Source organism: Urocitellus parryii, chromosome 3 (assembly GCF_045843805.1).
Source record: "Urocitellus parryii isolate mUroPar1 chromosome 3, mUroPar1.hap1, whole genome shotgun sequence".
Classification (NCBI taxonomy): domain Eukaryota; kingdom Metazoa; phylum Chordata; class Mammalia; order Rodentia; family Sciuridae; genus Urocitellus; species Urocitellus parryii.
This window is the reverse complement of record NC_135533.1, coordinates 210,188,468-210,213,364: the sequence shown is the minus strand read 5'-3', so window position 1 is coordinate 210,213,364 and position 24,897 is coordinate 210,188,468. Positions and strand designations below refer to the sequence as shown.

Sequence of the window (24,897 nt, the reverse complement as noted above, 5' to 3'; positions counted from 1 at the left end):
TTTTTCAGTATCCATCCATCCATCCATTCTTTCTTTCTTTCTTGGTACTGGGGATTGAATTCAGGAGGATTCTGCTTCTGAGCTTCATCCCCAATCCTTTTTTTTAACTTTTTTTTTTTTTTTTAACTCAGGGGCACTATACCACTAAGCTGAGCTGCGTCCCTAATAGCTTTATTTTTTTGAAACAGGGTCTTGCTAAATTGTCCAAGCTGGGGGCTGAGGTTATGGTACAGTGGTAGAGAGCACATGTGAGACACTGGGTTCGATTCTCAGCACCACGTAAAAATAAATAAAATAAATGTAAATTGTCCAGGCTGGCTTTTAATTTGAATCCTCCTGCCTCAGCCTCCTGAGTAGCAGGGATTACAGGAGTGTCACCACAGCCAGCTCCTTGTCATTCTTTGTGTGAGAAGTGTGTAACAATCAGTGCCTCAATATGGCCTTAGGTTGTGTGCCTGTGACCATGTCCTACTTTGTGATTGTCTTTATCATGTGTCTTCTGTGATAGTGTAACCCGGTCATGTGTCCTGGTTTGTCCACACCACTTGGACAATCTGAGTATGTGTGTGGCCTTGTGGCTTTATCTCTGCCACTGTAACCTACTTTGTGCATCTTGTGACAATGGCATGACCGTCCTATGTTTGTCTCTACCATGTGTCTCTGCTGCTACAGTCTTCATACAAGAGGGGTGGTTGTATGACAATCTAAGCCCCGGATGTCCAAGACTTGGTATCGGTGTTCTACTTTGCTTCAATGGTGCAGCATTATCAGTGTCTGCAAAAGTAAATACCTGTGTCCCTATCACAAGCCATTTGTGACCCATGTGCCTGTGTGACTCTGCCTCTCCTCTCCTTGTGGGTCGGTGACAATGCTGTGATCCTGTCCCTGTTTGCCGCAAGGCTGGCGTAACTTAGGAGGGATTTTGCCAGCGTGTGGCAGGTGTATCCTGTGTCTGTGTGACACTGCGGGTCAGAGTTGTTTGTGACCTTGAGTGTGTGGCGGAGGGAGCAGGAGAAGTGGGGTGTCAAAATCACACCAGACAGTAGCCCCGGTGGAGGCGACGATAGGCGCAGGGGCGTCTTGTCCCAAAGCTCTGGGAGGTGAGGGCCCCTCCCCGCGCTGCGGGGGCGCGTGCGTCGTGCGTGACGTGAAACACGACAGGGGTCGCTGCGTGCGTGGAGCCCGACGCGGTCGTGCGTGCAAGAGCGGGGACGGAGGCTGGCCCTGCTGCGTGCGTGCGTGCGTGCGAGCGCGCGCGGGGGCGGAGGCGGGGGCGCGCGGGGCGCAGCACCGCCCTGCCGGCGACTGGAGACTTTGGGGCGCGGGTGAAACCCGGAGGGGGCTGCCGTTAACCCCTTCCTGCCCGACCTGAAACCTGCGGCCCCTCGACCCAGCGCACCGGGGCTTCCCCAGCACATGGTGGGGGGCAGTCCCTGCTGGGGGAGAACCCCTCAGTGGAGTTGAGACCCCCCCCAGTTGTCATGGAAACCAGAGCTTCCCGCGCAGCCCGGCGCGTGCTTCCTCCTCACTTCCTGTCTTCCTCCAGCTCCCGAGTCCAGTGACAATGAGCTTCCCGTTCCCGGTCTCCGGAGAAGGGGGTGGGGGTCAGCGAGGCCTGGGTGTGCGTGACTCAAGCCAGCCCGGGGGTCCCTTGGCCGCCACCGACCTCGCTCCCTCTTCTTAGCCCCTGTGACTCACCCCTCGCGGCTTTCCCCGCGTGTGACTCAGGCCCCTGGGAGGGGGCTGGGGACTTTGGGACCCCCTCCAGGCAGCCGGCACTGAGAACTAAGTTCTGGGGACCTTGAGCTTCGGGGGAGGGGCTCCCCTTCCAGAGAGAAGCCGTGAGGCGAGGCGGCTGCTGAGTCCCTTTAGCTGGCCCTTACCAAGGTCACTAGGGCGCTTTCCCAACCCCACCCCAGGCCTCCGGGAACCCAGCTCCAGCACCCCCACCACACACGCGCACCCGCGCGCACACGCAGCCCACAGGAAGTTTTGGCAGAGCCTGTCGTGGCGATGAAACGGTTAAAGCCGTTTTCTTATTCATTTCATCCAGGGGCCCATTTTGACTCAGAGCAAGCGGTGCCCCCCGGAGCCGGCCTCACGGGGCAGGGTTTGTACTCCACCCTGCACGTACCATTTTTAGAGAGGAGGGGGATGGGGGTTGGTGAGCTGGCTGGGGGTCTCGGGTAGCAGCATTTAGAGGGGGCTCCAGCCGTGTCTCTGCCCTCATGCTGTCCGAACCTTAGTTTCCCCGTCTGAACTGGGAGGTGATTATGTCTAGCTCCTTGAGTTGTTGTGAGGATTAGATGAATAATAGATGGGACGCTTTGCATCCAGAACTGGGCACAGGGATAGTGAAGGGGCTCCTCCTGCCTCAACCCTGAATGTCCGGGTGCCCGCAGAAGCCAGTGCTCCATGCCCCACCCAGGCGCTCTGAGGCCATGGGGTTCATTCTGTCCACCCCCTGCCCCAGGCGGGCACCCAGGAAGTGAGAGGCGGAGCAGGAATGAGGCGGAACCTGTTGGGCCCGTCGCTGCCCTGCCCCCCACCCTCATTCCCGTGCCCTGACAGGGACCCCCCCACGCGGCAGCCCCACCCCCGCTGCCCTGGACGCCTGGGTCCTGACCCGCGGGTGGCCAGAGGGAGGGGATGTCGGATGGAGACAGCGTCTCGGGAACATCCTGTGGACTGCTGGCTGGACAGACAGGAGGGTCAGCCCCTCCCAGGGCAGGGCAGACATCAGCTGGGGGCAGAGTAAACATGGCCCAGGGTGGCCAGACTGGGGGCGAGGGGCAGGGGGGTGGCGCTGCAGGAATGTACACACACAGTTACCCCAGAGAGCCAGATGCACAAATCCCACTGAGAGACTGCCAGCCAGGGACACACAAGGTCAGATGTAGATCTGGGCAAGAGAACCAGAAATGGCTGACAGACACACTGACAGCTGACTCAAGCAAGACAAAGGGGCTCAGGTTGTAGGGATGTAGCTCAGTGGTAAAGTGTGCGTTTAGCATGAGCAATGTCCTGGGTTCCATTCCTATCACTTAAAAAAAAATCTATACACAATGTCAAACAGGCAAAGGCACCAACAGGTCAAAAACATACAGGCAGGGCATGCATGGCATGAATAAACCAGCTCTGCACATGGGCGAGACAAATGCACAGTTAACTATGCATCAGACACACGGAAAATACGCGAGTGTTGACAGGCTCAGAGAGAAGGTACCATCACTCATTACAGGCACCCTGAGAGCCACACAAGACATGTGCAGATATCCATGTGCACTGTCAGGTCCTGACACCAGAGGACAGACAGACACACACACACACACACACACACACACACAAACACTCGATGCCCCAACTAGAGCAGACACCCAGAGGCTAGAGAGAGAAACACACACCTCTGGATAGGTGGATAGAGCAGTCACCTACATACCACGGCCAAGTGCCTTAGGCACCTATTACCACAGCTATGGCACACACACTTGAGGGGAGATGAGACCTTACAGACATGAACCTTGCCAGGAACACTTTGAACCCACTGGCAGAGTGGGTAGATGTGGGCAGAAAGATTGACACATTCTAGACATGGTCTGGCCAGACGGTCTTACCCAGCATAGAGAGGCATGGATGGCCACAGCTGGGTAGACATAAACACACAGGCTCAGAGACACCCTGTGGGCTAGCGCGTGCTCGCACACACACACACACACACACACACACACACCAGCCACAAACCATACACATACACAGACTAGTTACAATCTACATACACACGCATCAGCCAAGCATAAACTTCTCTCTCTCTCTCTCTCTCTCACACACACACACACACACACACACACACACACATATACACGACCAACCACAGAACACACAAAGCAGCCACAGACCTCTTTTTTCTCTGGGTCCCTCTCTCTCTCTCACACACACACAGATCAGCCACAGACCACACACACACACAAGCACAACAGGCATGATGGGTTATGAACTCTCAAACAGCCTACATAGCCGTGCACACAGGCCAGCCACGAGCAGCCCATTCCACGGTGCAGGCATGCGCATACATTCCCCTGCCACCTGCCTTCCACGCCAGGCAGCCCAGAGCCCCACACCCCCTGCAGGGCTGGGCCAACCCACAGACACAAGCCCATGAAAGGGCCTCACATATTCCCGCACACCCCGACAGGCCAGCCACAGGCCTACTCCGAAGCCACTCAGACACTCACCCCCCCCACTTCGCTGAGGTTCTATGGGGTGCTAGGCTCTGCTCTGCCCCCCAGAGATCCTGGCACTTCCTCTCCCCAAATATCACCCCCACTTCCCTCCCTCCCTGCTGCTCTCCACTTCCCCTGGAGGCCCAGCGCACAGCCTCAGACCCTGCGGTGTGTGGGTGTCTTCTCATTACATCTCCCATTAAAGGGGACACCTGGGATCCCAGTGATGCTCCGGCCCCCCCAGCTTCACCAACAGCACCGTGGGAAACTCCCCCTATGCCCAGCTGAGTCAGTGTGAAGAAAGAGCCGGCTTCCAAGAAACCCAGCAGCTTCCTCTCTAGGAGAAGGGGTGAGGGACCCCCAAAACCACAGGGGTTGGGGAGGAGTGGCTGGCAGGCTAGGGGTTCCTGGGGAAGGGCCTCTGGGATCGATTCTCAGCTTCTTCTGGCCCAGGCGCCTGTCCACACCCAGGGGCAGGGACGCGGGAGGCTGGGTGCTGTGACTTGTGGGTTCTTGTTCTGGCCTGCCCACTGGCTGACTCATGGGCAGCCCCCGGCCCAGTTTCCTAGTGAGGGCCCTGCCAGGGGCTGGTCAGTGGAGCCAGGGAGGAGGAGGGTCATCAAACTATTTATAAGAAGGAGAAGTCCCTCCATGCCAAGACCAAAAGCCCCAGAGAGACCCGTGGGTGGGGGTGGGTGAACTTCCTCCTTACCCTGTCCCCCAGGCCCCAGGGAATGGGGGAAGCCTGGGCAGGGACTGCTCAGCCAGGTGCTGGTCTGAAGCCTAGAGCCTGGGCAGTATCCAGCTGCCAATCTCAGTGCCCAGGCCAGGCGGGGGAGGGGGCTATCCTCACACCCTCCTCACCAGGCAGGCCTGGCGCCAGCGGGGCGGCGTGAGGGGGTGGTGCCCAGGCCACAAGGGTGAGACTGGCAGGGGCCTGGAACCGGCTGTACCAGCTTGGCTGGGCCCCCGCCCTCCCTTGCTGGCCCTTTCCCCACCCCCTGCTCAAACACCCATATAGAGTGCATGGCGAGACCCCACTTCAACATGGTGGCTCGCCCACAAACACCATGTCCCCTCATCCTGTAGCCAGCTCCATTTCTCCAACATGTAAAGAAGCCCCTGTGCAAAAGGACCCACAGAATTTGGCATGCGCTTGGCACTGCACAGACGCCTGTCTGATTGTGATCATCCACAATAGAGTTGCTAATGCTCCAGAGGCAGACAGCACTTCTAGCTATGGAACGTCAGATGAGTTCCTCAATCTCCTGCACCTCCGTTTCTCATCTGTTAAATGGGGATACAAAGAGCAAACATTTTGCTGGGCTGTTGGAAGCAGTCAGTGACTTACTTTATGAAAGCCACTTAGAACAGTGTCTGGCCCATGGTCAGAGCCATATAAGTGTTACCTATTAAAATAATAATTACTATTTCTTAGTCTGTCTGCCGGTCTTAAGTGTCTCTGAGTCTGTCTGTCTGCATGACACTACCTCAGCCTCCATGTGTCTCTCTGGGCATCTCTCCCTGTCCTGGCCCTCTGCCCTGTACACCCATTCTTGCTTTTAGGTCCTTGTCCTCCTCTCAGTCCTCTTTGGGACTGCCTGGCCTCTCTCCAGAGCTCCCCTCTGGCATGGCTAGCCTCAGCTCTGGCCACTAATGACTCACTGTGGACTCCTGGGCAGTGGAACCTGCATATTGGCTTCCCAAGGTGCTGCCCCCAGCCTGCCCTGCCCAGCCCCCCAATGCTGCCCGCACTTCCCTGCGGGCCAGGCCAGATGTCAGCTGCAGTTATTAGCATGGGCAGGAGACACAGGCCTGGCAGCCTGCCTGCCAGACTCAGCGGCCTCTGGAATCTCCCTTGAGCCTGGGGCGGGGGAGGGGAGCCACTCAAGCGAGGGGAAGATGGGAGGGGCACTTAGGGGTCACAGGGACCCTCCCCAGCCTCTTCTGGGATCTTCCTCCAAGTGCCACTGCTCCACTGGACTTCCCCGGTCCTCTCATAGCTTGGTTTTTCTTTCATCTTTCATTTTCCTTCTCTCCACCATGCTTGGTGAGCTCTGAGCCTGCCTCATAAAGGCAATTTAGCCCTTGTTCTCAGCCTCTCTCTACCCTAAAAAAGCTTCCATCCTCCCACAAAACAGAGGCCCAGGAGGTTGAGAAAGAGGGAGAGATTTGGTCTCTCACCTCTTGCTCTTGTGGGTTACTAACTGCTTGGAAGTCCCACCTTAAGTCTAACTAGAAGCCTATCTAAACCTCCACTCTGCCCTCTCGGGGAAGAGGCTGTGGGTTTTCTCATCTTCTCCCCTTGGGTTTTGGTGTACTTGGACTGGTGGGAAGGGAGCCCTCAGATGAGGGAGACACCCTGGCGAAGGAGAGAGCCTTCCTCTAGATATTCTGGATGGTAGAAGAGACCTCCAGACTAAAGTGGGTCCTGGCCCACCTGAAGGAGAGAGGGGTATCCAACCCCTAGGGGTATGAGAAGAAAGGAGCCCCGACCTCCTGGCAAAGGGAAGGGCACCCTGCTCGAGGGAGGAGACAGCCGCACAACCACGGTGCCAGCCTGCCCAGGCGCCTGGGACGCCTGGAGGCATCAGCCCGCCCCCTCCGCGCCCTGTCGGGCCGGGGGCGAAGTCCGACCCAGGCCCTCGGGCAGGCGGAGACCTGCCAGGCTGGGTCGGGCCGGGCCGGGCCTGGCAGCACGCAATCCCAGAACGGCTGGGCGGGGCCGGGCCGGGCCGCCGTGGGGGCCTCGGGGGCGGCGGCCGGGGCTGGTCGGGACTAGCCGTCCGGGGGCCGGGCGCGCCCTGGGACCTGGCAGCTACCAGGGCTCCTGGCTCCTGGCTTGGGGCCCCAGGACAGCGCTGGTCACACCCCTTCCTATTCCCTAATTTGGGTGTCGGGGAGAAACTCCGGGGGTCGCCCCGCCCTCAGTCCCGCCCGCCGACTCTGGCCTGTTGCCTTGGCGACCAGGCCGGCTGCAACCCCCTCCAGAGGGCCAATGGAACAGTCCCCACGCTGCCTGCCTTCGCGGTGGTCTGCCGGAGCCGCGGGCGGAACCATTATACTGAAGGGGGGGAAAGGATGGCGAGGCCTCTGTGGCTGGGCGACTTCTGCTCACCCAGGCCTCCACCGGGGTCGCATGCCCAGGTTCCTCTTGCCAAGAGCAGAATGCAGGCGGACCCAGGGCGGGGCACAAGGTCCCGTAGGATCCGAGTGACGGAGACTGGGCCGGGCTCCTTCCCCCGGGGCTGTTGCCACACTTCCTGCCTCGGCGCTCTTTCCCCAGCCTGTTTCTAAGGAAGGGAGTCGGGTTGGGCGACCGCACCCCGGCCGCCCGGCTGGGTCTAGGCTCCAGGAGCTGACAGGGTGTCGGACAAGTCCCGCGTCACTAGGGGAGGGCTTTTGGGATGGGGGACAGAGTATACAGGTGCCAAACAGTCACCCACAAGGGAGAACTCCAGTGATACAAGATGCAGCAGTACCTTCTCCAGGATCCTCAAAGCCCCCTCTTGTGGCATGTCATTGTCCACTTAGCTCCTAAGATGTGTGCCCGAGCCTTCTAACTGTATTTCATTAGGGCTTTGCAGAAGATCACACTTTTGACAAACATGTCCCCCTCTTCTATCCCACATATTTTTACATCTCATTGTACCCTAGGATTCTTGCTCACTGTCTGCTACCTAGATTCCCCCAATTCCTTCTCCTTCCCACTTATGCGGGAATCCTCAGACTCTTCCATGGACTCAGGAACCCCTATTCATATGCCGGGAACAGTGGTTGGATGCTGGAGAGGCTGAAGCAGGAGGATCTCAAGTTAGAGGCCAGCCTCAGCAACTTAGAGGCTCTGAGCAACTTAGTGAGACCCTGTCTCAAAGTAAAAAAATAAAAAGGGCTGAGGATATGGCTCAGGAATTAAGTGCCCCAGGGTTTAATCCCTGGGGGGATACACACACACACACACACACACACACACACACACACACAGACACACACAGGAAAAAAAGAAGCAAAGAAAAAAACCCTACTCATTTCTTGCATAATGGATCCTGCTGCTCTGCCCCCTATGATCTCTCCCCTCTTCCCTCCTGTGAATATTCCAGTCCCTCAACCCCTTTTTGCCTGGGACCCCCAGTTAATTTCTGGATCAGGAGTCTCCTCACCCCTCCTGACTTTATCAGGCTCAATCTCCCTTCCCTACTTTCTGGGGAAGTGTATTGGCAATCCTTCAACCTCTCAGCTACTCCGGGTCCCTCAGACCCTTCGCGGTCCAGCTTGGGACCCCCTCCCCACCCCCTATGTACCAGGTCCTTAAATCGGCCCTGGTGAACTCCAAGGGAATCATCAACCTCCTCGGAAGTCCCTCCCGCTTGTGCCTCGGATTTTCAAAGCCTCCTTCCACGCGTACCCCGTGGTCCCTCGAGCCCCTCCCCCCTGCAACCCCGGCGAGCTACCCGGCCCGTGGCCGCTGTTTACAAGGACACGCGCTTCCTGACAGTGACGCGAGCCGCCTCCTCCCCTTCCCCACGCTCCAGAGGGGGGCGCGGGGGCCCGGCTCTGGCGTCGGCCAATGGGAACGCACTTCCGCAGCTGACAAGCGCGGTATAAAGGCTTGGGGCTCCGACTCAGCGGCTGGGACCTTGAGCGCAGCCGGGCAGCCTCGGAGCCAGCAGGGAGCGGGGAGCTGGGGGAAGCGAAGCCGAGAAATCCAGCGCGCCAGAGAGGGTGAGAGGGGCTCGGGAAGCAGGACAGAGCTTTCGCTCAAAGCTGCCAGCTGGCTGCCCCTGGTCGGTGCCAGCCCCTCACGACGCGCGACCAGACACCCAGTCCGGCCACTGCCGCGGACAGCTCGGCACCCGCCAGAGCGAGGCCCGGGGCGGCCCCGCAGGGACCCTCCCCAGACCGCCTGGGCCGCCCGGATGTGCACTAAAATGGAACAGCCTTTCTACCACGACGACTCTTACGCAGCGGCGGGATACGGTCGGGCCCCGGGCGGCCTCTCTCTACACGACTACAAACTCCTGAAACCGAGCCTAGCGCTCAATCTGGCGGACCCCTACAGGGGTCTCAAAGCGCCCGGGGCACGGGCCCCCGGCCCTGAGGGCAGTGGTGCGGGCAGCTACTTTTCCGGCCAGGGCTCGGACACCGGCGCATCTCTGAAGCTCGCCTCCTCAGAGCTGGAGCGCCTGATCGTCCCCAACAGCAACGGCGTGATCACGACGACGCCCACACCCCCGGGACAATACTTTTACCCCCGCGGGGGTGGCAGCGGCGGAGGTGCAGGGGGCACAGGGGGCGGCGTCACCGAAGAGCAGGAGGGTTTCGCCGACGGCTTTGTCAAAGCCCTAGACGACCTGCACAAGATGAACCACGTGACACCTCCCAACGTGTCTCTGGGAGCCAGCGGTGGCCCCCCGGCCGGGCCCGGGGGCGTCTATGCTGGCCAGGAGCCACCTCCTGTCTACACCAACCTCAGCAGCTACTCCCCAGCCTCCGCATCCTCCGGAGGCGCCGGGGCCACAGTCGGGACCGGGAGCTCATACCCGACGGCCACCATCAGCTACCTCCCACACGCACCGCCCTTTGCTGGTGGCCACCCCGCGCAGCTGGGCTTGGGTCGCGGCGCCTCCACCTTCAAGGAGGAACCGCAGACCGTGCCGGAGGCGCGCAGCCGCGACGCCACACCGCCAGTGTCCCCCATCAACATGGAAGACCAGGAGCGCATCAAAGTGGAGCGCAAGCGGCTGCGGAACCGGCTGGCGGCCACCAAGTGCCGGAAGCGGAAGCTGGAGCGCATCGCGCGCCTAGAGGACAAGGTGAAGACACTCAAGGCCGAGAATGCGGGCCTGTCGAGTACAGCCGGCCTTCTCCGGGAGCAAGTAGCGCAGCTCAAACAGAAGGTCATGACCCACGTCAGCAACGGCTGCCAGCTGCTGCTCGGGGTCAAGGGACACGCCTTCTGAGCGCATCACCCACCCCCGTACGGACACCCCCCAGCCTGGACGGCTGGGTGCACGCCTCCCACAGGGGGAGAGGGGGCAGGCGGTGGGCACCCTCCCCGAGGCCTGGGATGCCGCAAACCACACTGGACTCCCGCCCGCCAGCTTTGCGCCCAGTCCTTCCACCTCAACGTTTACAGGACCCCTTCCACGTTTTTTTTTTTTTTTTGTATTTTTTTTCTGTTGGAAACAGACTCGATTCATATTGAATATAATATATTTGTGTATTTAACAGGGAGGGGAGGGAGGGGGCGATTGCGGCGGAGCTGGCCCCGCTGCCCGGTACTCAAGCCCGCGGGGACACTAGGGAGGAGACCTCCGCCCCCTGCACTCCCCCCTCTGCACTGTACTGTGGAAAAGAAACACGCACTTGATATCTAAAGAATTTATTTTAAGATGTGTGTATGTGTGTGTTGTTCTTTTTATTGAATCTATTTAAGTAAAAAAAAAAAAAGGTTCTTTATTAATTTCTGTTGTCTTTATTTCTCCCAAGCCGGGCGGATGGAGGGAGGAGAGTACTGGGCTATCCCACCCCACTGCTGATTGTGTCTCGTTTTTGTGTGTATCCTCCTTTTTTGTCCAGGCATTTTAAGGTCCCAGCTTGGGCGTCCAACCCTCTCCAGGTCCCCTTTCTCCCAAGTTGGAAGATACGGGTGAGGGACCGCCAAGAAGCACAGCACAGGGGCAAGTCGCTCTGGGCGGGATGCGAGGTGCGCAGGCGTGGCCCCGCCCAGCCGCTCGCACCGGGGCTTTCCCCGCTGACGCAGCGGAAGCGCTGCCCATATATGGGCCGATTCTGCCCAGTGACGCTACCGCGGTCTCTGGGCAGATTCCGGGAATCCCCTCCCCCGCTCTGCCCGGCAGGGCCGCGGCGCCGGGAAGGGGGCCGGGATTTTCCCGGGCGGGCGGCTGCCTGGGCCCGGAAAACCCCAGGCCTGGGTCCAGAGCGCCCGCGGTGGGCGGGCTGCTCTCTCCTGGACACTAGGAGCCACCCCCGAGCCTCCCTCAACGGGCTGGCGCCTGGGCCCCGCCGCGCCCACGCCCCCTGTCTGATCTGACCCGGGCGAAGGATTGCCGCTGCCTCTGCGCGGTTGCCGACGCCGTCCCCCACAACTCCCGCCAGGAAGGGCGGCGCCCGCCTGCCAGTTTCCCCTCCCGGGTGCCAGAGCGGGGCGACTGCCAGGTCCGGTCCTGCCAGGGCGGCTACTTGGGCCTCTGGGCGCCACCACCACCCTTATGCCATGCCCCCTGTTCTACAGCTGGGACCTGGGAGGAGGCGGGAACTGCTGGAGTGCCCCGGTAGGGCCTGGCTGGCCTGGAAGTTGGAACCCTCCAGAGCAAAGAAACCAGGTCATTGCGGCGGGGCTGGCAGAACAGACACTTTCGTTAATCCATGTATAAATAAATAAATACAGGAGGGGGTGTGTGGCTCAGTGGTAGAGCACTTGCACAGGAATGAGAGAAGCCCAGGGTTCCAGTCCCATCACCACTAAAAAACAACACCACACACACAAGAAAAAAAAAAGAAAAGAAAAAGTAGAAAAAACTCCAAGGGAGATGATTGACCCTTTTTTTTATTTTTAATTTTTTTTAGAGAGAGTGAGAGAGGAGAGAGAGAATTTTTAATATTTATTTTTTAGTTGGCGGACACAACATCTTTGTTGGTATGTGGTGCTGAGGATCGAACCCGGGCGGCACACATGCCAGGTGAGCGCGCTACCGCTTGAGCCACATCCCCAGCCCCGATGATTGACCCTTAATACTGCCTGACTAGCAGTATTACTAGAGGTATATAGGTTAAATGAGCATATTAGCCTTGTTCTTTGGAAAGAAATGGGGGGCTCAGAGTGACAAAGCCACTAGCTTAAATACATGCATCATCAAAACTGCACCCCCTGGGAACACTGCTTTACTTCTAATGTCTGCCTCCTAAAGTAATGCTCGCCCTCCCACAGCAGGAGTATACCAACAGCCCTTCCTTGGGACTGGGAATGGAACTCAGGCTCCCACTGCTGGTCCTGCTTTCAGGACTGGGTTCCCACCTTCTTCCCCCATAAGACTGGATTTAACAGGAATTCTTCCAGTTCTAGTAACTGTTAACTGGGCCTTAAGTAGAGCCTGGTGCTTAGAACTTCACATACTTTTAACTTGCACAGTCATCTGGGCTGGTAGTCTTCCTTCCCAGGGAAGAGCACAACTGTTAAATGACATCTGAACCCAGACTGGCCGATGGTATGGTATCGATGCTGAAATGCATGGCCACGTGGCAGGATGTAGGGTGTTCTGAAACCTATCCCCCCTCCTAGGGGCACCAAGCATCCTCCGCTGCCCTTTGGAAACTTCTCAGGCAAGGAGTCAGCAGTGCATGAAGTAAGGCCGCCACCTTGTGGTGAAAATTAGTAAACACAGGGTCGGTTTTCCAGGGTGCAAGTGCCAGTCTGATAAAACACACCAACACAGAGTCATATCTGTTCCTAACACTTTATTGGTCACCTATATACCTGTACCCAGTTGGATAGAAAGGGGTCACTATTAACCAGATCCCATGTAGGGGATGAGAAAGTGGAAAGCCTTGGCCTAGTTTACCAGCCCTCCCCATACTATGGAGTTTGGAAGGGGCAGGTCCTGCCTTTCTTGGGTCAGCACAGAGCACCCAGGTAGGGGCACAGATGGAATCCAAGGACACAGGCTCACTGCCCGTTTGTCAGCCTAGTTGTGCTTGGAAAAATATTCCTTGCTGTCATCCACGTTGGGCTTGATTGTGTCACTGCCAGGCTTCCAGCCAGCGGGGCAAACTGTGGAAAGATACAGGGATTCACACATGAGACTAAAGCCCCATAATCAAGCTCAGGGGACGAACAGAGGGCATGCCAGATCCTGGATTGCAGAAGACAAAGCTAGAACCAAGTGGTCCAGGCCCAAGAATGTGCACATTAAGAGAAGCCCCTTCAAGCTCAGCTGCAGTGTCTTCTAGCTGACATTTTCCTGTTCTAGCCTTCACTTTTTTTTTTTTTTTTTTGCCCCCTTAATCCACTTCTCCCTTGGCCCTAATGGACTTGGGGAACCTGGAGTTGGGTTTCTCTTCCACATAAGAAGATACTCTGGGTCTGGGGATATAGCTCAGTTGGTAGAATGCTTGCCTTGCATGCACAAGGCCCTGGGCTCGATCCCCAGCACCAAAAAACACAACAAGATACTCTGATCAGGCTGGGGTGTGGCTCATCTTTGCCTAGCATGTGCAAGGGCCTAGGTTCCATCCCTAACACCACAAGGGGGTGAGGGGAAGGTACTCTAATCTTTAACATGCCTTCTCAAATGACTTTTACAGATCTCTATCACCTCCTCCCAGCTGCCTGGTCTTTTTTTCTTTCTTCTTCTTCTTTTTTTTTTTTTTTTGGTAACAGGGATTGAATCCAGGGGCATTTAACCACTGAACCACATCTCCAACCCTTTTTATGACAGGGTCTATCTAAATTTTTAGGACCTTGCTAAGTTGCTGAAGCTGGCCTTGAACTTTCAATCCTCCTGCCTCAGCCTACTGAGCCCCTGGGATTACAGGCTTCCGCCTAGCCTTGCTGCCTGCTCTTGTATTGGAGCATTTCACCTGACCTTACCCACTTCCAGGATGGAAACTTCCTGCAGACAAGGCCCTGAGTTGAATTTTCTTTAGGGCCCTAATATCCATTCCACAAGGTGCAGGGGCAGGCAGTGAGTGTCCGAGTGATTGACAGTGGAGCTAAGGTCATATTCATGCGTGAACATGAATGTGTGTATCCACTTACCTTCCCCATGCTCATCTGTGTATTGGAAGGCCTGGACCAGCCGCAAAGCCTCATCCACAGAGCGCCCCACGGGCAAATCATTAACAGTGATCTGGCGAAGGACTCCCTTGCCATCAATGATGAAGAGGCCCCTGAGGACATGATGGTTCATGATAAGGAGCTGGGAGCTCCCACTTCCAGGGCCAGGGAAGGGAACACCATCCCACTGCCTGGTCATCTTGGGGCCAGGGCTGGTGGTCTGGTCATCCTGGGGACAGGGCTCTCAGAAGTGGATTGTGCATCCCCTCCATACCTGTAGGCAATGCCCTCATCACTTTTCAGCACGCCATAATTATGGGACAAGCTTCTGGTCACGTCAGCAAGCAGGGGGATGTTCAGGGGGCCCAAGCCTCCTTCCTTCCGCGGGGTGTTGATCCTGGAGATAGGGGAGTCCGGGTTGGGACCTCAGGATGTCTGACAAAGCAGGGTCCTCACCCTATGAGCCTGGGAGTGATAAGGGTTGGAGTGGGAGTGCTGGAAACCACAGATAAGGGGCCTTAGAGAAGGTCCTGCAAGCCCCACCCGCCCCACCCTGGAGGTGTAGGGGCTGTATCCCCATAGCTGGGACAAGAATCCTGCCATGTCCAGCCAAGTGGCTTCATATGGCTGGAGCAGCAGCAGTAGAGAGCTAATGTCAGTGTCCCCATCCTCCTCTCGGTCTGTGTCCTGGGGCCCAGCCCTTCACTTGGTGAACTGGAGTTTCCACCTTCATGAAATAGGACAATACAGCCTGTCTTCTGAGAACTGAGAGAGATAAAGCATCTGCAACTTCACGGGCCATGCATCTAGCTGCCAAATGTTAATTACTGTCATCATCCATCCTTAAGGACTTAGGAGTCATTATTTCCATTCTTTTCTAGATGAGGAAAGGGAGGCCACAGGCTTGGCTCTACGGTGTGAGCTTGGCTGCATCCTCCCTCCCTGGTCCCTGCTCCTACCAAGCCAAGTGGGTGAACTGAGAGTCGACAGAGACACCCAGCACCTCGCAGCCCAGCTTGCGGAAGTCCTCAGCATGTTCGCTGAAAGCGATGATCTCCGTGGGGCACACAAAAGTGAAGTCCAGTGGGTAGAAAAAGAGGACCACGTACTTCCCTGGGGTCGAGGGAAACAGATGAGAAATTAGGACCCAGCCTCTCTGATCCGTGGGCCCCGCCCCCACCTGGACCCCCGCCAGGCCGTCTCACCTCTGTAGTCCGAGAGCTTGACCTCCTTGAAGGCACCATCCACCACCGCGGTGGCTGTGAAGTCAGGGGCGGGCTTTCCGATGTGCGCGTTTCCAGAGGCCATGACTGAAAGCCAAGACCCGCGCCGATCAGTGCACAAGGGAAGACCCTTTGTCCTCCCTTTCCAAGGTCACGCTGCGTGCTGGGCCCAGTGACGGAGACAGAGCAGAGGAGGCCGCGGCGCCCCTACTCACCCTCCCCGCTGCCGGTTCTACACGGCCGGGAGGCTGCCGGAGACCCGCCCCCTTAAGCAGAATAAAAGTGGCAGGGCCACTGTCCCTAGGCCCCACCAGTGAATGAGCCTGAGCGCGGTGGCGCAAGCCCCGGTCCAGAGGAGATGTCGAGAACCTCTGGGGCAGGGTGTGGGGAGCCCGGCTATCGGGGCGTACTCCAAGGCTGGGGCCTCAGTTTCCCTCGCAAGGACAAAGGCAGCCACTATGGCGGATGGAAAACAAAGGCGGCCAGCAGGGAGGTCCTGATAGGGCCAGAACTCAGGAAGGGGGCTCACCCCCATTCAGATGTACACCAAGTCTCCATACCTGCGTGTGCAAGAGACGGACACGCTGAAGAACAGACGCACCGACTCGAGTTCTCAAAGCCAAGTGTGCCCTGGGCCGCGGAGTCTCTTATGCACCGCCCGAACCGTGACGCGCAGGGCTGGGGCGGGGCTGGCGAGCCGAGCGGTCAGGTCCACTGCGCCCGCCAGGGAGGGGGAGCGGCGCGGCTGGGCCTTGCGCCTGCGCGGTGAAGGGGACAGTTCGGCCGCCCGCCGCCACCACTGCGCTAGCTTGTGGGGTAGTGCGTGAGCCGCAAACTAGTCGCGTGGCTGGGTCCCGGAACGCGCTGGAGACGGTTGGGGTCCGGCATGGCCCGGCACCAGCCGGCCTTGGTGCTGTTGCCTCTGATGCTCCTGGTGCGGACAACAGCTGTCCAGCTCTCCCCCGACTACCAGTACTTCGGCGACAAGGGAGAAGGTGACACCTGGGAGCTGCTGCGGCAGCAGCATCAAAAGGGTAATCGCAGGCGGCGGGTATGACAATGCCCCATGGCCCTACTTCTCCAGGTGGCTGCAAACAGACTCTCCCCCTCCGTGGCTTTCAAATCTTCGCCCAGCTCCGCACTGCCAGCTCCCCTGGGGCTGGTTACTTTTCTCCAAGGCCCAGTTTTCTTATCTGTAAAGTGAAGTGAACACTGCCTGAAAGCAGTTCACAGGAAGATCGGGCCTAGATAGGCGATAAACATGAAGACGGACACATCCATGAACTCATGGATAGGTGCTAGGAAGGGCAAAGATGGAGGAATACAGAAAAAAAAAAAATGGCAACCAACGCAGCCAGAATGATAAACAAAAGCACAGATTTGGGGAGACAGTGTCTCAGGCAAAGGGAACAGACAGTGCCAAGGCTAAAAAGCCTATTGGAGGAAAGGAAAGGGGGAATGTGATGTCGCAGAGACCAGGCAAGCTAGGGCATGAGTGTCAAGCTCTGAGAGCTGGGAGTTGGGGTAAGGCCTGCTTCATAGCGGCACAGGAAAAAAAAAAAAAAAAAACAGTAAAGACTGTTGTAGGAGTGTGGGCCTTAGTTCATCGCAGAAGACTTGCCTAGCATGCCAAAACAATGTTGTAAAGGACATCTTAATAAGTTGGGGTTTAGGGGGTATCTCAGACCCTAAGACCCTGTGTTCCATCCCCAGCACTCCACCGCCGCCACACAAAAAGTTACATATCTCTCTCTCTCTTTTTTTTTTTTTTTGGTTGTGGGGAAGGACAGGATTGAATCCAGGGATGCTTTACCACTGAGCTACATCCATACATCCACAGCCCTTTTTATTTTGAGACAGGGTTTTGCTAAATTGCTTAGGGCCTGGCTAAGTTGCTGAAGCTGGCCTCAAACTTGCAATTTTCCTGTCTCAGCCTTCTGAGTGGCTGAGATTGCTGGCATGTTCCACTGCCCCACTATTTATAGCTTCTTTCAAAGTGATCATGATAATTATGTTGGTTCTTCATCAGGGGCTTTAAGTACCTTCATTATGTCAATTATGTCATTTAATTTACCACCTGTCAGCCCTGCTGGTAAGGTGGCATTGTGCCTGTTAGATAGGCCTATGATCAAGCCTCTGAGGACAGGAGTCAACTTCTCAACTTCGGATGGCAGGCACCAAGGGGTGTCTATACTCCCACTGGGCAAGCTGGCACAGGTTAGAGATGTCAGTTTTCAGACCCTCTGGGCTCACCAGATGTGTAACCTTGGGAGAATGAATCTCTAGGTCTCAGTTTTCTCACCTGGGACTAATGGGAAGACTAAAAGGCATACAGGCAGAGCCTGGCAAACTGCCTAGCAAATATGAGCCGTTGTTTGTTAGTATAATTATCTTTGTGCCTTCCTGGAGGCACCCCTACCTGAGTCTTCATCCCTATCTTTAGTCTTGGAGGATTCGATCCTGGGCCCCTGGGGAAAGTGGCACTGTTTCTGCAACTTGGGCAAACAAGAACGCAGCCGAGAGGTGCTGGGCACAGCTCCAGATCCCATGGTGTTCATGGATCGAGAGAACCTGGTCCAGGCGAGGCCCTGCAGGCAAAGGGACTGTCCATCCTGCAAGCCAATCGACTGCAACTGGAGGCCCTGAACCCAGGTGAGAGACTGGCATAGAGGAGGCAGGCAGGGGCAGAAGCAACTGGCAAGGCCATGGGTCCCAAAGGAGGGGAGGGAAAGAGGAAGGGAGGTGCTTGTAGAGGGTATGAGGCTGGTAAGAGGAAGGAGATAACTGGGGCCCTAAATCTGAGTCTTGAGGCCAGTAGGGAGGGGCGAGCTGAGTCAAGACCTCTGAGTCAAGAGCCTCCAGGTGGGGTGGTGCACCCAGTAATCCCAGCAACTTGGAAGGCTGAGGCAGGAGGATTGGGAGTTCAAAGCCAGCCTCAGCCAAAGCGAGGCACTAAACAACTCAGTGAGACCCTGCCTCTAAAGAAAATACACAATAGGAATAGGGCTGGGGACGTGGCTCAGTTGTTGAGTTCTTGCCTAGCAATGTGTGAGGCCCTGGGTCTAATCCTCAGCACCACATAAAGATAAATAAAATAAAGGTAATTGTGTCCATCTACAAAACAAAACAAACCAAACAAACAAACAAACAAAAAAAAAAAAACAAAAAAGCCCTCCCTGATGTCCAGGAAGAAAACAAAAAGGTGGTGTGCACTGGAGGGATAGGGGAGATGGGGAAAACTAGGAAATTGATGGAGGCGCATGGCTCCGATGAGCAGGAACCCACAGGCAGAGGACATGAACCCTACAGAGTCCAAGGGATAGAAGGAGAGGTGTGGCAGGAGTGGCAGAGGGGCCTGGGATGGGAGAGCAGAAGAAAGGGGGGTGATGGGTTGAGGAGGCCTGAGACTCTATAAGCAGGAATCTGCTGTTGTGGATCTCCATTAGGAGTAGGGGAGGCTTGGCCCTAATTAGAGTAGGAGGCAGAGATCCTGGTGGCAGGGGGGATACAAGTTAACGGCCGAAAGTGGGAGTTTAGGGACTCCAACTTGGAAGGCCTGCCCGAGAAACAATGGGAATACATAGTGCAGGAAATACAGTTTTCAGAATGCGTATATAAGGGCAGGAACCGCGAGAATAAGGGCCCAGTGGTGCGGAGAGCAACGGACTGGGAATGATATTTGGCCTTCTTTGCCCCAAAACAGAGTCAACTGAGCTGCGCCTCAGTTTCCCCTTTACTTTCCTCTTTTTTCAGCAGCGTCCACGAGCAACGCACAAGAGACCCCGGGGCGGAGCTCGGAAAGTGACCTGGTGCAAAGCACACCCTCCGTTGCCTCCCGTAGGGACTACAATTCCCAGGAGGCCGCACGGCAGCGGCGTCGGCGCTGCATGCGTAAACGTCCGCGCCGGCGGGAGCGTCGGGGGCGTGTCCCGCGCGCTGATTGGTCAGGATACAGCGCTGCTGTGGAGCCCACGGCAATCGCGCGCCAAGGCCAGCGCCTGCAGCGCTCCTTTTTGCAGCTGGCGGCGGCCGCTGAGGGGGTATGGATTTCAGCGAGTTGGAGAAAGACAATACAGGCCGCTGTCGCTTGAGCTCGCCAGTGCCCGCCGTGTGCCGCAAGGAGTCATGCGTTCTCGGCGTTGATGAAGCGGGTCGGGGCCCTGTGCTTGGTGCGTCCCTAGGGCCAGGGAAGGGGAGGGGCGTAGTAAGGGAAAGACAGTCGCCCAGGAACCTGAGTCGGGATTGCATCCGACCTGGGGAAGCGAGATGACCATGAGTTATAGTGGGATGACCATGGCATCGGTGGTGGCACTGAAAAAAGCAGTGGTGATGGAAGAGGGCTGGTGGGCTGACACGGACTCACTAGTTGGACCCTTGTTCCCAGAAATCTTGACATTTCTCCTCCCCAGGGCCCATGGTCTACGCCATCTGTTATTGCCCCTTGTCCCGCCTGGCAGATCTGGAGGCTATGAAAGTGGCAGGTGAGCCTGAAATACACTTCTGAGGACGGGGTTCCTGGGCATGTGCGGGGTGGGGGGAGCAGATGAGAAATCTAGGGGAAGAGCAGGAACTGGGAGAACAAGCTGCCCCCCTTTTCTCCAACTCCCCTCCCAGACTCAAAGACCATGTCGGAGAGCGATCGGGACAGGCTCTTTGCCAAAATGGAGGAGAACGGGGACTTTGTGGGCTGGGCTCTGGACGTGCTATCTCCAAACCTCATCTCTACCAGCATGCTTGGGCGGTGAGGGGTGCTTCAGAGGGGCTGGGGTGGAGGGGTAGGCCAGCATGGCCTAGGTGGGCCCTGTGGCTGGAATGGGTTTAACTGAGCTCTACCCACCACTGCAGGGTCAAATACAACCTGAACGCCCTGTCCCATGATACAGCTGCTGGACTAATACAGTATGCATTGGACCAGGGTGTGAGAGTCACCCAGGTGAGCTGACTGTTGGGTTGCCTCTATTTAATCATCTTTGGATGAAATGGAGGTTACCAAGTGCAGTGTGGCCTGGGGGTGGAGCTCAGTGGTAAGAGTATGCCCTTAGTATGTGCAGGGCCTTGAGTTCAATCCCCAACATCAAGAAAATAAAGAGATTATAATTGTTTTAAGAAAAAAGAAAGTGCAGTGGACAGATTCAACATCAGATCATCAGCAGTGCCTCAGGCATATTCATTGCTGCCACTGAATCCCTGCTCCTGTTCCTGACCTAAATGTGTGCTCCATTCCTGTCTAACCTGAACCCCTATTCTAAAGGTCTAGAACGAGTCCCACGTCTGTCCATCTTCCCACAGCTTCTGTCCTAGCCCGGTGTACCCTCTGCAACCTGGAAATCTGCCCTGCTTCCTCCCTGATTCCCCCACCTTCATCCCCTTCCTCTCCAATCTGTTCCCCACACAGCAGACGGTTGTCTTTGTGAAATGTAAATCATGACATTTAATTTTATGATCACAGTGGAAATTAAATCAGGAAAATTGAGTCAAGTGGGGGAGAATGAGATTAAATTATCAGAGAAAAACATAAGTCAGCATTGCATCAATTGCTCTGAGTCAAAGACGGTAGGCTTTGTGAGAATTACCAGGGGAAATCACTCTGACACAGGAAATATAGCAGGCAGACTTTGCTGAGGAAGTGGCTGAGGCCCCAGCCCTGAATGCAGAGCTGGTGGGTGATGCTATACTTAGGGTTTCAAGGCTTAATCTGGAGAAACAGATGGTCAGCTGGTACACAAAAAGTAAATATGATTTCTGAAAATGATAATTTCCATAGAGGCACCACTTGAACCATCAGCTCCTTGACCTCACTTCTATGCTTCAACCATGGAGCCTCCAATCAGTTGTTCAGCAACATCCACATGGTTCAACCTCAGGGCCTTTGCACTGGCTCTTTCCTCCTCCTGGAACACTCTTTCCCAGATCTCCACATGGTTTATTTCCTCACTTCAAGTCTCTATTCAAATATCGCCACTTTAGATCTTCCTTGTCAGTATTTAAAATTATAACCCCTTTAAACTTTTTCCTGTTCTGTACTTATCCTGGTTTTTGTCTTTGCCCTCACCAAGATTTTCACCCAACAAAGGCTGAGATTTTTCTGTAGTTTGTTTACTGCCATGTCCTTACTACGTACGACAGCATCTGGCATGCACTAGGTGCTTAATAAGTGTGCAGTGTCTGCAGCATGATCAGGCAAAGCCTTTTGTGTGTGTGTGTGTGTGTGTGTGTGTGTGTGTGTGTGTAGGGGTGCTGAGGATGGAACCCAGGTCTTTGTGCATTCCAGGCAAGCACTCTTCCACTGAACTGCATCCCTAGCACCAACAAAATACCTTTTACATTTAATAAAAGTCAGTGTCAGTCTGGGAAAAGGGCTCAGTGGTAGAGCACTTTCCTGGCATGTGTTAGGACCGAGGTTCCGTTCCCAGCTCCCTGAGGAAAAAGGAAGAAAATGCTTGTGGGAATTGAAAACAGCAAGTCCAATGGCTGAGAGGTTGGATCCTTTGCACAGTTGTTTTTCCAGCTGTTTGTTGAATGAGAACATTTCTGTCACCATGATAGGTGTTCGTGGACACAGTGGGGCTGCCAGAGACATACCAGGAGCGGTTGCAGCAGCGCTTTCCTGGAATTGACGTGACAGTCAAGGCCAAAGCAGATGCCCTCTACCCTGTGGTCAGCGCTGCCAGCATCTGTGCCAAGGTCAGCCCCCCCACTGACCGTGGATGATTTCTGGCATCTCTCTGGGGGGGACCAGCCTTGGCTCCCCTGGGGGAAGGAGATTCCAAGTTTCTGTCCTGCCTGCAGGTGGCTCGAGACCAGGCAGTGAAGAACTGGCAGTTTGTGGAGGACCTGCAGGACCTGGATGCTGATTATGGCTCCGGCTACCCTAATGGTGAGCAGATGGCAGTCAGGCCTGCTCTGCAGCTGCCCTGAGACCCCCCACTGTGGTGGTGAACACTGATGGTAGCTGTGTCGAGCACACTGCTGAAGGTTTCTAAAACGTTCTGGCCGCTCTGCTCCATAGCAGAAGAGGCTGAACCCCAGACACTGTACGTCTGATCAGGGCCTCGTGGCCAGTGAGTGGCAACTGGATTCCAGCTCATAGGCTCTCTCCTCCCCTCCCTCATTTTGCTGTCTGGAGCCCCAGAGAGTGGGAGACTGAGCTGGGCGTGGTGATGCACACCTATGATCCCAGGGACTTGGGAGAGTGAGGCAGGAAGATCAAAAGTTCAAGCCAACCTCAACAACTTAGCGAGGCCCTAAGCAACTTTGTAAGACCCTGTCTCAAAAAAGGGGGCGCTAGCGATGTGGTTCAGTGGTTAAGTGCCCCTGGGTTCAATCCCCAGTACCTGCCACTACCCCTCCAAAAAAAAGGGCGGGGGCTGAGACCAAAGGTATCTGCTTGTTAAGGGGAAGGAAGCAGGAATGGGGGTCCTGGCTCAATCCTGTGGCCTCAGTTTATATCTGTGATCTGTGCTGTTCTCTCCACCACGAGGCTCCGTGTCCTCATTATACAATGAAAACAGTCTCACACACACCTTCCTGCAAACTTCATGCATGCATCAAGGGCAGGTGTGAGGACTCAGTGGCAGAGCTGGTTGTAGCTCAGGTAAAGCACTTGCCCCGCATTCACGGGCAGGGCTTTTATCCCTGCAGTGCAAACAGAAAGATACAGTGAAGGTTTGGTAGTTGGGTTCAAGGATGCCTCCTGTCCTTTTGAAGCTGGGTGGGGAGCAGAGCCCCTCAGGTGATTAGAAGTCAGGGTGCCTGGTACTTGCCATGCAGGGCTGAGCCCTGGGGATACAGCAGTAAGTCAAACATCTCAAGGCCCCACTGAGCTCCTGCCTGTGGAGAGAATGGGTGTTTCATTGTTGTCCTTGGGGGCCAGAGGCTATCTCAGAGGCAGTCTCAGCACTGCTCAGCCAGGCACAGAATGGGAGGGAAGGACCTGCCTGTGCCAAGGGCCTGAGGCACAAAATGCCCCAAGCACTCAGGAGGAAGTCAAAGGTGAGTGGACCTGGAGCTTGGGTGTTACCTTGAGACTTGGGGACTGCTGTCATTGCCTGTCCCACCCCCAGATCCCAAGACAAAAGCATGGTTGAAGAAACACGTGGAACCGGTGTTCGGCTTCCCCCAGTTCGTTCGGTTCAGTTGGAGCACAGCCCAGACCATCCTGGAAAAGGAGGCGGCAGATGTTTTGTGGTGGGTGCTATAGGAGGGTGGGTGCTATAGGAGGGTGGGTGGGAGGGCCAGGCCCCATCCCGGAAGTGGTCATGTCACTCTCTCCACAGGGAGGACTCCCCAGCACAGGACCTGGAAGGACCTGAGAGGATCACCGCCTACTTCAACAAAGGCTCCCGAGCCCGCCCCCGTGCCCCCCACAGATACTTCCAGGAGCGGGGCCTAGAACCAGCCACTGCCCTGTAGGAGGAGCCTCCTTCCTCCCCAGGCCTGCCTCCCCTCACCAAGGAGGATTAAAGTTGTTGAAGGACAAGCAAATGGAGGGGTTGTCCTTGGGGCCAGAAGTGGTATGGGAGTGACTTCAGCAGCCCGATGCAGCTGCTGCCTTTTGGGTAGTATTGGACTGATTTGATTTTTAAAATACAGCCCTGCCCTGGGACTGGGGGGTAGCAGTGGTAGAGCGCCTGCCCAGCACACACAAGACCCTTTCTTTGATTACCAGGACCAAAAGTCCTGTGCTGTGTGTTTCTGCATAAGGATGTTTCTCGAAGGGGACTGCAGGTACAGCTGGAAACTTCTCTCACCTAGTGGCCTCCCACATCGGCGCCCAGTACCTCACTCAGCTGTGTGGTGATGTTGGTAGAAACAGATGGAGGGCACTGCCAAGGGAGAAAAAAAATGCAGCACCAACTGGGCACAGTGGTGCCTGCCTATAATCCCAGGGATTTGGGAGGCAGGAGGATCACAAGTTGGAGGCCAGCCTCAGCAATTTAGCAAGAACCTGTCTCAAAAACTAAAAATGGCTGGGGGTGAGCTCAGTGGTAAAGCACCCTGCGTTCAATCTCCAGCACCAGAAAATGCATGCCTCAGTCTGATGCAGCTCACCTGTGGCCCCACTACCCGAGGCTGAGGCAGGTGGATCCCAAGTTCAAGGCCAGCCTAGGCAACAGCAAGACCCTGTCTCAAAAAGTAAAAAAGATTGGGGATTATAACCCAGTGGTAAAACACAAGGCTGGGCAGCATGTAGAGTGGCTGTGTGGATGTACTGTAAGGCCAAGGCCATTCCCAGCAGTCTGTAGCTGCTGCATCTTGGCTCCATAACCAGCATTCTCTCCCCCTCTCCTGGTTCCAGCTCCTGATTGTGCTTTGGAAGGAGCTGCTCCTTGCCCATTCCCGGTTCATGGGTTCAGGTGGAACCAAACCCCAACATCAGGCACCAACCCATAACCCAAAAGAGGCTAATGGCGCACGGCATAGTCTATCTTAGCCTACTAGGAAGAGATCCTGTCCAGAGGAGAGCAGGAAGACCCATCAATTAAGCACCAGGATATAGATAGCTATTCCTGAAGCCTACCAGTGTTTTTGGCACTGGGGTTTGAACCCAGGGGCACCTTACCACTGGGTTACATTCATAGTCTTTTTGAGACAGTCTCACGAAGTTGTTGAGGCTGGCCTCAATTTTGCCATCCTCATCCTGGCCTCCAGAGCTACT

At 56.0% G+C, this 24,897-nt stretch overlaps 4 protein-coding genes across 5 annotated transcripts; 3 read left to right on the top strand and 1 right to left on the bottom strand.

Annotated features, from left to right (window-relative positions):
* The first annotated feature begins 8,866 nt into the window (after nt 1-8,866).
* Nucleotides 8,867-10,577, top strand: Junb (JunB proto-oncogene, AP-1 transcription factor subunit). The gene has a single exon (XM_026399694.2). The coding sequence runs from the start codon at nt 9,137-9,139 to the stop codon at nt 10,178-10,180; it is 1,044 nt and encodes a 347-aa protein (XP_026255479.1). The 5' UTR covers nt 8,867-9,136; the 3' UTR covers nt 10,181-10,577.
* Nucleotides 10,578-12,681: 2,104 nt separating this feature from the next.
* On the bottom strand, nt 12,682-15,920 carry Prdx2 (peroxiredoxin 2). The gene is made up of 6 exons (XM_026399790.2): nt 15,800-15,920; nt 15,222-15,326; nt 14,976-15,129; nt 14,291-14,413; nt 13,999-14,129; nt 12,682-13,011 (listed from the first exon to the last, which is right to left on the bottom strand). The coding sequence occupies exons 2-6, from the start codon at nt 15,322-15,324 to the stop codon at nt 12,926-12,928; spliced, it is 597 nt and encodes a 198-aa protein (XP_026255575.1). The 5' UTR covers nt 15,325-15,326; nt 15,800-15,920; the 3' UTR covers nt 12,682-12,925.
* Nucleotides 15,921-16,031: 111 nt separating this feature from the next.
* On the top strand, nt 16,032-19,070 carry Thsd8 (thrombospondin type 1 domain containing 8). 2 transcript variants are annotated; one of them, XM_077795768.1, is made up of 3 exons: nt 16,032-16,273; nt 17,683-17,891; nt 18,993-19,070. In XM_077795768.1, exons 1-2 carry the CDS (start codon nt 16,126-16,128, stop codon nt 17,883-17,885), a joined length of 351 nt encoding a protein of 116 aa, XP_077651894.1. In that variant the 5' UTR covers nt 16,032-16,125; the 3' UTR covers nt 17,886-17,891; nt 18,993-19,070. The 2 variants fall into 2 exon arrangements, with proteins under 2 accessions (XP_077651894.1, XP_077651895.1); XM_077795769.1 differs by having other exon boundaries at nt 18,996-19,057.
* Nucleotides 19,071-19,181: 111 nt separating this feature from the next.
* Rnaseh2a (ribonuclease H2 subunit A) lies at nt 19,182-23,723 on the top strand. Its single transcript, XM_026399788.2, has 8 exons — nt 19,182-19,408; nt 19,649-19,720; nt 19,854-19,980; nt 20,085-20,172; nt 21,786-21,923; nt 22,029-22,116; nt 23,303-23,426; nt 23,516-23,723. The coding sequence occupies exons 1-8, from the start codon at nt 19,282-19,284 to the stop codon at nt 23,649-23,651; spliced, it is 900 nt and encodes a 299-aa protein (XP_026255573.1). The 5' UTR covers nt 19,182-19,281; the 3' UTR covers nt 23,652-23,723.
* The last annotated feature ends 1,174 nt before the right edge of the window (nt 23,724-24,897 follow it).

Bases quoted from the DNA above. Each gene is read 5' to 3' on its own strand.
- Junb (XM_026399694.2), top strand. From the start codon at position 9,137: ATGTGCACTAAAATGGAACAGCCTTTCTACCACGACGACTCTTACGCA.
- Prdx2 (XM_026399790.2), bottom strand. From the start codon at position 15,324: ATGGCCTCTGGAAACGCGCACATCGGAAAGCCCGCCCCTGACTTCACA. The intron at 15,130-15,221 runs GTGAGACGGCCT...CCTCGACCCCAG, and splicing joins CAAGCTCTCGGACTACAGAG to GGAAGTACGTGGTCCTCTTT. The intron at 14,414-14,975 runs GTAGGAGCAGGG...CCCTATCTCCAG, and splicing joins CAGTTCACCCACTTGGCTTG to GATCAACACCCCGCGGAAGG.
- Thsd8 (XM_077795768.1), top strand. From the start codon at position 16,126: ATGGCCCGGCACCAGCCGGCCTTGGTGCTGTTGCCTCTGATGCTCCTG. The intron at 16,274-17,682 runs GTAATCGCAGGC...CCCTATCTTTAG, and splicing joins GCGGCAGCAGCATCAAAAGG to TCTTGGAGGATTCGATCCTG.
- Rnaseh2a (XM_026399788.2), top strand. From the start codon at position 19,282: ATGGATTTCAGCGAGTTGGAGAAAGACAATACAGGCCGCTGTCGCTTG. The intron at 19,409-19,648 runs GTGCGTCCCTAG...TCTCCTCCCCAG, and splicing joins GGGTCGGGGCCCTGTGCTTG to GGCCCATGGTCTACGCCATC. The intron at 20,173-21,785 runs GTGAGCTGACTG...TCACCATGATAG, and splicing joins AGGGTGTGAGAGTCACCCAG to GTGTTCGTGGACACAGTGGG.